Genomic DNA, 15,217 nt, shown 5'->3' on the forward strand with positions numbered 1-15,217 from the left:
TGAACTCCATTTAAGCCTTTTTTTAAAATTCAAAGAATAAGAAAGTTTATAGCCTCATGGGTGTTTTAAACTGGTACCTGCCATTTTTTCCCTCTGGTTGACCAAAATGGTTTTCCTTCATTTTATTTTGTTTAGGATAAGTTGTAATGAATTGTTTTCTTGCAAGCATTGAGACTACTAAATGTGTTTCACTGGCATGTATTTAGTTAATGTTCATTAACCTTATTTTGTATATACCAAAGAAGAATATGATTGGTTATATTTTTATAAGTAAATATAAGTGAACATTTCTGATGTATTGTTTCATAAAATTACAGATTTGAGTTTTGTTTTATTGGGAAACCTAGCTGAACAAGTGTTGCTTCCTCTAGTGAATTGATACGATTCACACACTTATATGTCCTGATGCAGGAAGAAGTTATGGCAGAAGAAAGTACTGATGGAGAGGTAGAGACTCAAGTATACACCCAGGATTCTCAAGATTCCATTGGAGAAGTAAGTAAAAATACTGAAAGTAAGGTAAACAAATGATTGCTTGAATGAAATAAGCTTTGACAAATTGAAATATTGTTTGGACTTCTATTTTCAATATACTTCTTTTATATTTAACGAAATATTATTAGAATTGCCAATACAATTTCTACTTTGTTTTACTTCTGATTAGTGTCCTGCCTTCTAAACTTTATTAAAGGAATGTGTTTCTTTATAGAAGGCACAAACTTTCTAAGCTAAGAGTTGTCACAAGTAAAGATTATCCACTCTTAGGTATTTGAAAGGACGAGCTGGTTGAGTCTTGCACTTATCCATAGTGCCTATTTGTTGGTCCTCAGTTGCTCCCCTCTTGCTTCCCTTACTAAATTAAAATAATCTCTGAAAGGAAATGCATTTGTATACATCTTCATCTTTTGAACTCTCATTGAGGCTTCTCCAGAAACAGCCTGACTAGTGGAAATGCATAGACTCTGAAGATATAAACTCTAGCTTTTGTTCATTACTTTACCACTTAGAAGCTGTATGACTATAAACAAGATGTTAATTCTCTTTAAGCTTCAATTTTCTCATCTGTTGGAATAACTTTTAGTCTTGTAGAGTACCCAAAATACTACCTGCCATATATTAGGCACTCAGATTAATACTTTTCTTCTATTCCCCTGCCCTACAAATTGAGAATTCATAATTTATAGTGTGTGTGCATGCATGTGCATGTACTCAGTTGCTCAGTCGTATTCGACTCTCAACCCCATGGACTGTAGCCTCCAAGGCTCCTTTGTCCATGGAATTTTCCAGGCAAGAATACTGGAGTGGGTTACCATTTCCTTCTGCAGGGGATCTTCCCAACCTAGGGATCACAACTTTGACTCTGGCAACTCCTGCATCAGCAGGCATTCTTTACCATTGTACCACCTGGGAAGTCAATTTATAGTAATTTATTTGTAATATTATAACATTAGTTAACACAGTTCGTTATTATATGCCAAGGGTAGTTAAAATATTTGCATTTATCAAATAATTTAATCCTCATAACAGATCTGGTCACAACCCTGTTTTATAGGTGAAGAAATCAATGCCTAGCTAAGTCGTGTACCCAAGTTCTCATAGTGTTGGAGCTAGAATTTAATCTCAGGTTGTCTGTTTTTCATTTGTCTTGTTAAGCTTGAAACAGTACTTTCTCTCTGGGTAAAGTTTTAGGATCACTTTATTCTAAAATTATTTTATCTGTATAAAATAAAGAAACTGTTTCAGGCTAATCACAAGTAACCACAGATTGCAGGTACATACTGGTTTTGTAGATGCATTAATTTTCTAAGGTAATTTTTTCAGATTTCCTTGACTATGAACAGAAAATTAAACCTCCAAGATGAATAGGTAATACTCTAAATGGCATCAGTTTCATGTATCTTTCAGAGAGGGTTATACCTGAAGAGCATAACAATTTTGAAATAAGATGTGAATTTTGGTGTTATTGCCAGACTTGGTTAAATTATACTAAAATATTTTGTACAAAGCATTTACTTTTGAGATTGACAAAATTTCTGTGACTCAGAAGTGCCATTGGACTTTGCATTCTGCCTTCTAGCGCTGTCTACTCAGTGTGTGAATATGTAACAGTTCATTTTTCTAATTTTCTGACAGTGAAGCAGATGTTCTTTGTAAGTGTTGTTTTTCTTGAAATAAGCATGTCAGTTTGAGTTACATTTTTAATTATACCATGACTTACTCATTTTTTCCATTACAGTTAACATCCTTATGAATGATTTAGTTCATAAGGCATTGTTTCTGCCTTGTATACCAGAAGGAGATTTTGGAACTCCCTGGTGATTCAGTGGTTAGGGCTCTGCGCTTCTACTGCAGAGGGTGTGTATTCTGTCCCTGGTCAGAGAACTCAGGTTCCACATGCCACATGGCACAGCCCGCCGCCCCCCACCCCCCCAAAAAAAAAATATTTTGCTGAGTACTGAACTAAAAAGTAAACAGTTTTTTGTAAGAAATATCAAAAATAAAGTTAAATTATGGTTTATTTCAGTAGTAAAAATATGAAATTGTTAGATTAAGGAAATACTGGTATATCTTTAATGTGGTTTGAAGACTTGAGATAGGGTGTTTAGAAAGGGGGAGAAGTGTTTGTAAAAAGATAATTGTAATAGTTTGTCTTATTTAGTGTGTTTTACAGATGGTTTCTGGTTTGGGGAACATTTTTTGTCTTTTTTTTTTAATTATATGTTGCAGTTCCATGGATATTCTTTTTTCTGACTTTGGTTTGCACTGTTAACTCACTGTGTTGGCTGTTGAGCACTTGAAATGCAACAAGCCCAAAGTGAGATATTCTTAAATATGAAATATACATTGGATTTTGTAGACATATTACAAATTTTAAAAGATAGGATGAATAATTCATATATTGATTCCACACTGAAATGATTTTTGGCTATATTAAGATTGTTATTAAAAATTGATTTCACTTGTTTTTTTATGTGACTGCTAAAAATTTTTTAATTATACATGTGAAATGTATTGTGGCTCACATTATATTTCTGATGGACAACATTCATCTACAGTACCACCCTGGTGCCTTTGACACATACACGTGTCTGTCTGTCTGTGTGTGTGTGGTCTGTCTTTTTTATTGAAGTATTACCGAGTGGGATTTAGAATAATTTTTCTATAATAAGATAGTAAAGAGATCCAAAACATTTATTTTGAATTAATTCTGCTTTTGAAAACAACATTTTTTAAAATTCTCATAGCCCATTAGTATTCTTTAGCCTTTACTTATATCTACAGTATGTCACTGATAGTTTTAAGTATAATTGACTATTCTTTATTCATTTATTTTTTTTACTTTTAAAGGGAGTCACCCAGGGAGATTATACACCAATGGAAGACAGTGAAGAAACCTCTCAATCTCTACAAATAGACCTTGGGCCTCTTCAGTCAGATCAACAAACAGCTTCATCCCAAGATGGTCAAGGCAAAGGAGATGATGTCATTGTAATTGACAGTGATGATGAAGAGGAGGAGGAGGATGAAAATGATGGGGAACATGAGGTGAATTTGATTTGAAATCATTTATTGTTTTAAACTGAAATTCTGATTCCCTGTCACTTTAAGTAGATTGTTTTGCTTTTCTTTTATCCTGATTAGTTCTGAACTTAACATTTGGTAGTGAAATTTGCATGGAGCAAGTGATGGAAAATCTCATTTGTTTTAATGATTACTAAGTCCTTTAGGATTTGTTAGATTAATTAATCTTAAATCTCACTGATAAGTGACTAGATTTAACTGTAAGCACTATGGTTTCTGAAAATAAAAGGATTGTTTTTTATTTTGTGGAACCCTCATAGTTCTTTTCAAAAGAAATTGAAGTGTGAAGATAATTATTTTTTAAGCGAAACTTCGCATTTTGTTTTGGGTGTTAGTTTAGTATCGACACCTTCTCCTTTTTTGATTCTTTTATTAATCAAACTAGGTATTTAAAAGCTCATAGTATTTCACCATTTTCTCATTCAATGCCACATTTTAAAGTTAGAATCAAAGTGGACCACTTGACATTCATTTGACACCTAGAAGTTTTTATCTTTGAATTGGTCTCATATGGACAGTTAGAACTCGAAGTTGACTGTTAACAATATTAATTCCAGTAAGCATCACAGTTTTGATTCTTGATGCCACTGAAGTCTGAATTCCATATAACTTTTAGGATGGCTCCTGTATCCTCATCAGTGTGGTGTCACTTACATTTCTAATCATGGTATCAAGATAATGTAGAACATGCATACCATATCCTGTATCTTTATTTATACTTGGGATTTTTTACAAGGATTATGAAGAAGATGAAGACGATGATGATGATGATGAAGACGACACAGGGATGGGAGACGAGGGTGAAGACAGTAATGAAGGCACCGGCAGTGCGGACGGCAATGATGGATATGAGGCTGATGATGCTGAGGTAACGGGCCAGAATTTGCACCGTCATTTTCTTCAGGAACTTGCTTGTTACTTTCCAAGAGTATAAAAATCCTGTATTGTCAGAACACTACAACTTTTCATATCTTTGGATTTTTTTGTTTATTTCTGCTGTCGTTTGCGGAGAAGGCAATGGCACCCCACTCCAGTACTTTTGCCTAGAAAATCCCATGGACGGAGGAGCCCAGTAGGCTGCAGTCCATGGTGTCGCTAAGAGTCGGACACAACTGAGCAACTTCACTTTGACTTTTCACTTTCATGCATTGGAGAAGGAAATGGCAACCCACTCCAGTGTTCTTGCCTGGAGAATCCCAGGGATCGGGGAGCCTGGTGGGCTGCCATCTACGGGGTCGCACAGAGTCGGACACGACTGAAGCGACTTAGCAGCAGCAGCTGTCATTTGGTTAATTATTGAAGATAATCACACGTGATTTACTTGCATTTAGCATTCATATTTTGTTTTTTAGGGTGGTGACGGGACTGATCCAGGTACAGAAACAGAAGAAAGTATGGGTGGAGGTGAAAGTAATCAGAGAGCAGCTGATTCTCAGAACAGTGGTGAGATTTTGTTTAGTTTTTCTCTTTTTAATTGAACACTTTTAACATTTTACTTAATTTAATATTTTAACCTAACATTTTCTAAACTAAGATTCCACTTAATTATCACATAGGTAGTAAAACTTAGTAAACTGGCAAGGGAAAGATTGGCTCATGTTCTTGCTTTGTCATATTATTCTCTTAAAGTCTTTTGTGTTTACATCTAAAATGTAGTCATTATACTATTTTTTTCTACCTCATTGGAATACAGTGAGATTCAGACTTTTTAAATCTATAAAGTATTATAAATGCCATTTGTTGCTTCTGCTCATAAGTGTAAAATTAAATCAAGGACTTCTCATAATAGTAATAGCAGTTCACAACCAGGAGAGGTCAGTCTAATCAAGCTGCAATGTTTCAAGATTTGTGGGTATCAGTTTTAAAATATTGTCCAGTTTTCTGGTAAATAAGAGACTTTTTCATCAATAGAGCATGCCTTTTGTCAATTGTTGAAAAGATGAGTCTTGGCAATCAGCTAAAAGTTGTAGGCAGTAAAGAATTATAGAATTCATAGAAAATAATTTTCTTTTAGAATCATTTTTAAATGTTTTTTGAAGACTCTGTGATCATATGGTTTTGATATTCTGATTTTAACAGATAATACTGAGCCAAAATCAGTAGTAATATAATAAAAAACCTTATCTATGTAGACTAGTGGGAAAACAGAATATCTGAGTTTTTGTGTAGGCCTGTGTATAAAAATGTAAATTGTATACTCATTTGAATTAAGGAAAGGAAAAGCAGGCAGTCTTTTCAACTTTTATATTTTTAAGAGAATGAATATTGAACTATATAATGAAGTTATAAAGTATTGCTTTTTAAGGGAGATAAGGATCTAAGGAGATTAATTGTAATAATTTACATCTTTAAAGCATTTTATGGATTTAAGAAATACCTTTTTTGTGTCACATAATTGGATTATAGAGGGAAAGATTTTGCCTAATATTATCACTGAAAGCTAAGTCTTGTGAGCATGAGTGTTCATAGCCTTTTTTCCTCAATACAAAGCATAACAGATGCTCATTGAATATTTATTGGGGAAATTCTTACAATAAGCTTACCAGGTTTTAACTACCAGTGAAGAATCTGAAAAGCAGAAGCAAAGTGATATAACTAGGTTAACTGTTAAAAGGTACTAAGTGTTAAAATGTTTATCTTATGTTAAGCTAAATGCTTTCTGTCCATTATTTGAAATCTTCAGAAAAATGTTTCTTATGGGTTATATTGTTTCATGAACCAACCAAAGAAATAGAAGGAACTTGCTTAAGGCTGTACAGCTGTTAATTGCATACCTATTATCTCTGGGTCTGCCACACCTCACTATTTTTTATGAAAATATTAGTTAGGTGAACATTCATAGGGGTAAGAATTATAGTTCTAGCGATTGTCCAGGTTACCTTATTGTAAACTTAATAGTTCAGAATAAACTTCTCTTTTCCTATAGGCGAAGGAAATACTGGTACTGCAGAGTCCTCTTTTTCCCAGGAGATATCTAGAGAACAGCAGCCATCATCAGCATCTGAAAGACAGACCCCCCGAGCACCTCAGTCACCAAGACGCCCACCACACCCACTTCCCCCAAGACTGACCATTCATGCTCCACCTCAGGAGCTGGGACCGCCAGTTCAGGTATTAAAAATACTAGTCATTCTGAACATTTTACTTTGAAAAATGTTGGCTTTTTCTCCCTTTCTTTCCATTAGCTATTACTTTGTTTTTCCCCAGGAATTAAGTGAACTTTTTAATGTTTTGGTACATTTTTATAAAATTTTTGAGCTGAAACTAATCTCTGAATTATTTTCCCTGAAATATGGCAGACGGGGACTTTGGAAAAGCAAGGCTTGCTAAAGTCGTGTATAAGTTGAAATGATTATATACAGAGAAAATAAGGGTCTGCTGTTTCTGCAGGTTAAAAAAGAAATTTTTCTTGGATTTTGATTAAAATATATTTCAGCAGCTGACCCATTTGTTTTGAAGGTTTCTTTCTCCAAGGTGCATGAATTCTTTTTAAAATAAATTTCTGTTCTTAACAGATCTTTTTTCTTCTTATTTTTTGGAATCACACATATTAATACCCACTGTTCAAGTTCATGATAGTGTGCATAACCCTTTACATGAGACACTTTTGTAGTAGGATTGAACATCTCTATCAGAAGCTCTTGAAGAAACAGCTAGAAAAGTACAAAGGATCTATTAATCATGTAGCTTGAGTCTTTGTAGTATACTAAACACTGTCAAGGGTAGATTTTACCAAAATACGACTGGTGAAGATAAATTTTCTCATTTTCTGAAAATATAAAGTCTTAGAGAATTATTTATGGATCCTGCAATCTCCATCTCCATCAATTTTTAATTGTCTAAATTGGGAAACAGTTTACAAGTATTCAGTACCACTGTTTGAACTTTAAAGGATAATTCAGCTTCAACATCCAAACACTTAAATCAAAGTGATAGAAACTAACTTAGTTATCAACAAATAACAAGGACCAGAGTTTGGTTTTACATAGTGATTAATATTATCTACTGGTTAATAAAATATTTGTTGGTTAATACTATAGTCTGTATAATTAAAAACATGTCACTGTTTACAAAATAGACTTCTTTAGTACTGGTACAAGATTAGTAGCAGTTTAAGAAAGGTTCCAATAATTACATTAATCTGCTAACATTTTAGTTATTTTATTACCAGCCTGATAAGCTGTATCTGTTAGCGTTTGGTGTTTCTTTCATTGCCTAATTCCTTAAATGAAATTCCTTTCTTGACACAGAGAATTCAGATGACCCGAAGGCAGTCTGTAGGACGCGGGCTTCAGTTGACTCCAGGAATAGGTGGCATGGTAAGTACCTACCTCTCATGTAAAAGTGATTTGTTTGTTCAGTGATTATTTGTCTTGTCCATACGGATGCTCCTATCATCCTGCTAAGTACTTGTTTTCTGTCTTTTTTAGCAGCAGCATTTTTTTGATGATGAAGATAGAACAGTTCCAAGTACCCCAACTCTTGTGGTGCCACATCGTACTGATGGATTTGCTGAAGCAATTCAGTAAGTTAATGAGATAGAACCACACTTTGTGACTAGTCAGACTCTTTCCCTCTTAACTTGATTACATTTGATGGGTACATTATTTGTTAAGTTCTATACTGGGTACGGGGGTTTTAGGTGGCTCAGGGGTTAAAGTGTCTGCCTGGAATGCGGGAGACATGCGTTCAATCCCTGGGTCGGGAAGATCCCCTGGAGAAGGAAATGGCAACCCACTCCAGTACTCTTGCCTGGAGAATCCCATGGAGGGAGGAGCCTGGTAGGCTGCAGTCCATGGAGTCGCAAAGAGTCGGACACAACTGAGCAACTTCACTTTCACTTTTCATACTGGGTACTAAGCACTTGAGAGTAGAAGGGTTGAGAATGTAGTGTTTGAGAAAATCACATCGATAAGAGTGAAATACAGTTGCTTCCATCAGGAATTTAAAATGTAAAGGCAGTATACAGTGGTTAAGAGCATGGGCTTTAGAGTTAGAATGTCTGGCTTTGGAACCTAGCTATAGTGCTTACTTGCTATATCAAGTTATGTGTATTCTCTGTACCTGAGTATCTTCATTTTATTAATGAGAATAACACAATATTTCTTACCTCATAAATTGTGAGAATTAAATGAATTTATGTTACCATATTTATATAATATCACCTGCACATAGTAAATGCTTTATATCAGATGTTGGTGAAAGTGTTAATAATTATAGTCATCATAATGGATAATACTGTTGTGTAAGCTAAGCTTATGCACAACTAATGATAATCTTAACACTCTAGAATAGAGGAATGAGCAAGAAGCTTTGTTTATAAAAATGAAGGAGTGATTTTTACCAACACATAGGGGAAAAGAACCAGAGGACTTAATGGGGACAGCATTAAATTGAGTCTTGGAAAAAAATACCTGAAGCTTACTGAGCATTCCCATGAATCAGTATTTTAATCTTCATAACTGTGAGACTGATCACACCATCGTGGGTATCGGGTCTTTAAGATCTTTTTTTTGTATAGTTCTGTGTATTCCTCTGTGATCAGTCACCTAGAGCCAGACATCCTAGATGAGAAGTCAAGTGATGCTTAGGAAGCATCACTACGAACAAAGCTAGTGGAGGTGAAGGAATTCCAGTAGAGCTATTTCAAATCCTAAAAGATGATGCTGTGAAAGTGCTGCATTCAATATGCCAGCAAATATGGAAAACTCAGCAGTCACCACAGGACTGGAAAAGGTCAGTTTTCATTCCAGTCCCAAAGAAAGGCAATGCCAAAGAATGCTCAAACTACCGCACAATTGCACTCATCTCACATGCTTGCAAAGTAATGCTCAAAATTCTCCAAGCCAGGCTTCAACAGTATGTGAACTGTGAACTTCCAGATGTTCAAGCTGGATTTAGAAAAGACAGAGGAACCAGAGATCAAATTGCCAACATCCATTGGATCATAGAAAAAGAGAGTTCCAGAAAAATATCTATTTCTGCTTTAGTGACTTTGACTGTATGGATCACAGCAAACTATGGAAAATTCTGAAAGAGATGAGAATACCAGACCACCTGACCTGCCTCCTGAGAAATCTGTATGCAGGTCAAGAAGCAACAGTTAGAACTGGACATGGAACAGCAGACTGGTTCCAAATTGGGAAAGGAGTACGTCAAGGCTGTATATTTTCACCCTGCTTATTTAATTTATATGCAGAGTACATCATGCAAAATGCCAGGCTGGAAGAAGCACAAGCTGGAATCAAGATTGCCAGGAGAAATAGCAATAACCTCAGATATGCAGATGACACCACCCTTATGACAGAAAGTGAAGAACTAAAGATTCTCTTGATGAAAATAAAGAAGAGAGTGAGAAAGCTGACTTAAAACTCAACATTCAGAAAACTAAGATCATGGCATCCAGTCCCATCACTTCATGGCAAATAGATGGGGAAACAGTGGAAACATTGTTATGTATTTTGGGGCTCCGAAATCACTGCAGATGGTGAGACTACAGCCATGAAATTTAAAAATGCTTGCTCTTTGAAAGAAAAGCTATGACCAGCCTAGACAGCATATTAAAAAACAGAGACATTACTTTGCCAACAAAGGTCCAACTAGTCAAAGCTATGATTTTTCCAGTGGTCATGTATGGATGTAAGAGTTGGACCATAAAAAAAGCTGAGCACTGAAAAATTGATGCTTTTGAACTGTGGTGTTGGAAAAGATTCTTGAGAGTCCCTTGGACAGTGAGATCAAGCCAGTCAATCCTAAAGGAAATCAGTCCTGAATGTTCATTGGAATACTTTGGTATTGAAGTATAGTCCAATACTACCAGTACTCCAATACTTTGGCCACCTGATGTGAAGAACTGACTCACTGGAAAAGACCCTGATGTCGGGGAAGATTGAAGGCGGGAGGAGAAGGCGATAACAGAGGATGAGATGGTTGAATGGCATCACAGACTCAATGGACATGAGTTTGAGCAAGCTGCTGGAGTTGGTAGTGAACAGGGAAGCCTGGCATACTACAGTTCATGGAGTCACAAAGAGTCAGACACGACTGAGTGACTGAACTGTACTGTGACAATAGATACTGTTATTTCATTTGCAGGTAAGGAAACATGGAGATGCTAACACATTGACTAGACTTCAGACAACTAGGAAGTGGCAGTTTTTATTTCAAACCAGTCTGGCTCTGGAACCTATTTTTAACTCTTGCACTGTACCACTCCTTCTAAACAATAAGACTTTTCACATGGAAATGTATATGTTTAATTGTGGCTGAAATATCTGTTGCATGATATATACTTGAAGAATAGAAAAAAAATGTTTCTTCAGAAATGGGACCTGATTAATTTTCTAAGGTATGTGATAATATATGGCCATAGAACAAGTTTTAAAGTTGTTCAGTTAACCACAACTCACCTCAGATAGGAGAAGGCAATGGCAACCCACTTCAGTACTCTCGCTGGAAAATCCCCTGGACGGAGGAGCCTGGTGGGCTGCAGTCGGTGGGGTCGCTAAGAGTCGGGCACGACAGAGCGACTTCACTTTCACTTTTCACTTTCATGATTGGAGAAGGAAATGGCAACCCACCCCAGTGTTCTTTCCTGGAAAATCCCAGGGACAGAGGAGCCTGTTGGGCTGCCGTCTATGGGGTCGCACAGAGTCGGAAACGACTGAAGCAACTTAGCAGCAGCAGCAGCAGCAGCATCTTTTCATGTGCCTCTTGGCCATCAGTATGTCGCTCAGTCATGTCTGACTCTTAGCGATCCCATGGACAGCAGCCCACCAGGCTCCTCCGTCCATGGGGTTTTCCAGACTGGTTTGAAATAAAAACTGCCACTTCCTAGTTGTCTGAAGTCTAGTCAGCCAATCAGAAACACTCATCTAAAAAACTGCTCGGAATAAGTTCCTTTTAATAGAAGGAGACAGATTTAAATTTTTACCTGATAGAGGTTGTCCTTAACTAAAACAATGATGGAAACAGGAAATAGATTCAAGAGTATAATCCATAAACCAGGGTACAATCCATAAACATCAATAGCTGGCTAGCCACGGAAGATTAGGGTAAGGAGTGGGCAAAGAGTGAGATAATACTATTCTATATCCTGGATTATGGGCAGAAAGCTTAATGGTAGTGTTATTAGGGCAGGGAGAAAACAAATTTCTAGCCAGCTAATAATTAAATCTTTTCTAGACCAACATTGAAAACTGAGACAAAACTTTTTTCATGATTTTACTCATTTTCTGTTACATCTCATGTTCAGTTTATGTTGCTTTTTATGCATCTACATAGCGATTTCTAACAGAAATGTGAGGCATAGGTCAGGAGAGCTGGAAGCTATTTTTTGTATAAATCATGTTTATATAAATCACATAATATGAATCCCGTGATTTATATTATTGCTAAGATCTTGACAACTGATATTTTGAAAATATTTTCATATATGAGAATTTCTTGATCAGTTTTATTTTCAAACTGTTTTCCTACTTTGTTTTTGTTTATTCTTCCTTCTTCCTGTTTTCTTTCCATCATTGCAGTTTAAGCAAGGTAACTTTAAAGGTCATCTTAAATTAGTTTTTGTCTATTTAGTTCTCCACAGGTAGCTGGTGTTCCTAGATTCCGGTTTGGGCCACCTGAAGATATGCCACAAACAAGTTCTAGTCACTCTGATCTTGGCCAGCTTGCTTCTCAAGGAGGTAAATAGCTAAATAAAACCTTAGCTCTCTTGGATTTGCATGTATTTGGTAATAAACCGTTCTGACATGATTTTTTTTTTAAGTGAGCAAGTATTAATTTTAAATATATATATATAAATAATTCTTATCCTAATTAATGGAAAAAGGTGTAATATATTTATTACTTATTAAAACACTGCCTTAGATATGTGTTCTGAACAAAATTTTCAGTTCTTTGGGCATAATGACTAACTTTTACATTTGTATCTCTTTTGGCTCCTAGTATAGTATCAGGAATATTTGTTGTGCCCATGAATATACATGGGTACTACCATCCATTTTAAAGTTGTTGGAAGGAATGCAGCATATTTTTTTAGTTTGATGTTTAACATTCCAGTTAAGTTTATAAAACTAGTTAGAGATTTTCCATTAACATTAAAAATTAAAAATGTTAAAAATATGTGGAATAAAATGATATCTAAATTAAGTAATAGCAGTTGGTTACTTGGACATGAATTACACTGTTTCTGGAATTAATTACCTTTTAATCCTTGGTTGGCATTCATAGAACACACTGTATTTCTGGGAAGCTGTTACGGTATTTTGTAAATGAATAGGGAATGCATACTGGTCTAATAATAAGCCCAGAACTGAAGAATAATCTGCAGCCCTTATGTAAGTCATGAAATTCATCTTAGTCCCTGGGTGGTTTAGGATGTTAGGTCTAATACTGTTTCCCTCTACCAATATGAAATTGTGAGTTGACTTCAGAGAAATTCAAAGTTTTAATGTGGCTTTATTATAGTACTTCTAAGACTTGGAAGTCAGATCTAAGCTTAGATTGGAATGCTACGACTTTACTAGTAACTTTGGGAAAATTAATTAACTTCGTTGAAATTCAATTTCTTTAGCAAAAAAGACTAATAATAAACTTGCAGTTTTGGTGAAGAGTAAATTCAAACATAGTACCTAGTTCATAGTTGGCTACTCAATAAAGTTAGCTTTTATGAAACTATGAGAGCACTTCAGCTGGTCTTTCTCAGGGTACTTAAATTAATGTTGTTTCCATGGCAACTCATTGGTAAAGAATCCATCTGTCAATACAGGAGACACAGGTTTGATCCTAGCGTTGGGAAGATCCCCTGGAGAAGGAAATGACAACCCACTCCAGTATTCTTGTCTGGGAAATCCCATGCACAGGAGTCTGGTGGGCTACAGTCCATAGGGTTGCAAAGAATCAAACACAACTGAGCAGCTAAACAACAACAAATCAGTGTTAGCTTTAAGGATACATTTAAATGTATTTACATTTTTGGGGGATTGACCTTTGCTTAATGGGCTAATTGTGGGCTTCAACAGAGTTATGTGTCTCCACTGATTAGTTTTCTTTCTTTTCGATATCTAGGATGTGGACAGTATTTTGTCCTTTCAATCATTAATGTTCAAAATTGTCTTTAGGTTTGGGAATGTACGAAACACCCCTTTTCCTAGCTCATGAAGAGGAGTCGGGTGGCCGAAGTGTTCCTACTACTCCTCTGCAAGTAGCAGCCCCAGGTAGGTATCAAAGGCACATCAGTAGATTATGTTTTATTGGTGGAATGGAAACCTGTGATTAAAAATTTAAGGAAACCACAAAGCTGCAGTTTTCATTGCTCTTCTGGTCTTTTCATTTTCAAGTGACCGTATTTACGGAGAGCACCGCCTCTGATGCCTCAGAGCATGCTTCTCAGTCTGTGCCAATGGTGACAACGTCCACTGGTACTTTATCCACAACAAACGAAACAGCAGCAGGTGATGATGGAGATGAAGTATTTGTGGAGGCAGAATCTGAAGGGTAAATGTTTACCTTGTAATTTTTGCATGCTTATACTTGTCAGACTTTTACATTTTTTTGTTCTTTCCTTAAGCTAGAAACAGTCTCTTGAGCTATATTTTCAGTGGCATCCTTTTACAAAAATAAACCAAGCCATATATTTTGGAAAGCTAATTTTTGCACAAAATATTATATTTTAAGACTTAGACATTATTATTACAGAAGAGAGATAACTTTTAAAATGGTTATATTCTTGAAAATTGCATATGATGCATTCTAAGATAAAGTATTCTCTAAAACACTGGTCTTCTTCCACTAATGTAGTTGCTTGAACTTTTTCCGAAGAAAGAAGTCTTTCTGTGAAAGTTAGGAAATGACTCACTTTTCCATTTAGTAGTGGGCTCTCAAGCAAACCTCACCTATTTTTTATTTATGTGCATTTAGAACTTGGTCTGAAACACTGACTTCTTAAAAATTAGAAATCTTCAAGACCTGACTTAACACATCAGTTATAAACAAAGTTTAAAAAGAAGTATTTCACAACAAATCATCTGAATTTTTTTTAAACCAAAGGAGGTGGCACAATTTAATAGAAAGAACTCACCGGACAGTGCTTTGCATAAGTTTAACTTTCAAAGCAGAACCTGATTCTTTATAAAATAAAAATGTTAGACTGCTTCGTAGTCAGAAGCATAGCTAGAAGTAGAACCCAGATTCCTAGGTAGTGCACAAGTATTGTTTTATTTAGCAACATTTTGTTAGTGTAATTAACAGCCCAACTCTAGTAGATATATAAGAAAAAATGAAGTCTATTGATACACCTCTCACTCAGTGCTGCTTAATTAGAGAAAGTTACACACCCTGCTGAAAAGACTAGCTGCCTTTAATTCCATACCATGTATGCAAGTCACTTTATATGTGTCGTTTTTAATCCACACAGTATCTATCACAAAGTTTTGTCCCCATTTTACAAATGAGAAAGCTCAGACTCTGAACATGTTAAAGTAACTTGCTTAGACTGTACTTCTCTAGTTTTCAACTGTAGCAGAGTCATAAGAGGTATCTTTCAGGTTCAATTCAGTTCAGTTGCTCAGTCGTGTTCAATTCTTTGTGACCCCATGAACTACAGCACGCCAGGCTTCCCTGTCCGTCACCA

The 15,217-nt window shown here is 35.7% G+C and overlaps 1 protein-coding gene across 1 annotated transcript in view; it reads left to right on the plus strand.

Moving 5' to 3' along the window:
• The window catches only part of TPR (translocated promoter region, nuclear basket protein), a 64,072-nt gene that overhangs the window by 44,058 nt on the left and 4,797 nt on the right, over nt 1–15,217 (plus strand). Inside the window, exons 40-49 of the mRNA XM_006060530.4 lie at nt 412–495; nt 3,349–3,546; nt 4,319–4,450; nt 4,935–5,025; nt 6,509–6,693; nt 7,833–7,901; nt 8,013–8,107; nt 12,163–12,269; nt 13,707–13,802; nt 13,926–14,082. Of these exons, the coding sequence (XP_006060592.4) occupies nt 412–495; nt 3,349–3,546; nt 4,319–4,450; nt 4,935–5,025; nt 6,509–6,693; nt 7,833–7,901; nt 8,013–8,107; nt 12,163–12,269; nt 13,707–13,802; nt 13,926–14,082 (1,214 nt within the window). The remainder of the gene's footprint in view (nt 1–411; nt 496–3,348; nt 3,547–4,318; nt 4,451–4,934; nt 5,026–6,508; nt 6,694–7,832; nt 7,902–8,012; nt 8,108–12,162; nt 12,270–13,706; nt 13,803–13,925; nt 14,083–15,217) is intronic.

The sequence above is a fragment of the Bubalus bubalis genome, chromosome 5 (assembly GCF_019923935.1).
Source record: "Bubalus bubalis isolate 160015118507 breed Murrah chromosome 5, NDDB_SH_1, whole genome shotgun sequence".
NCBI lineage: Eukaryota > Metazoa > Chordata > Mammalia > Artiodactyla > Bovidae > Bubalus > Bubalus bubalis.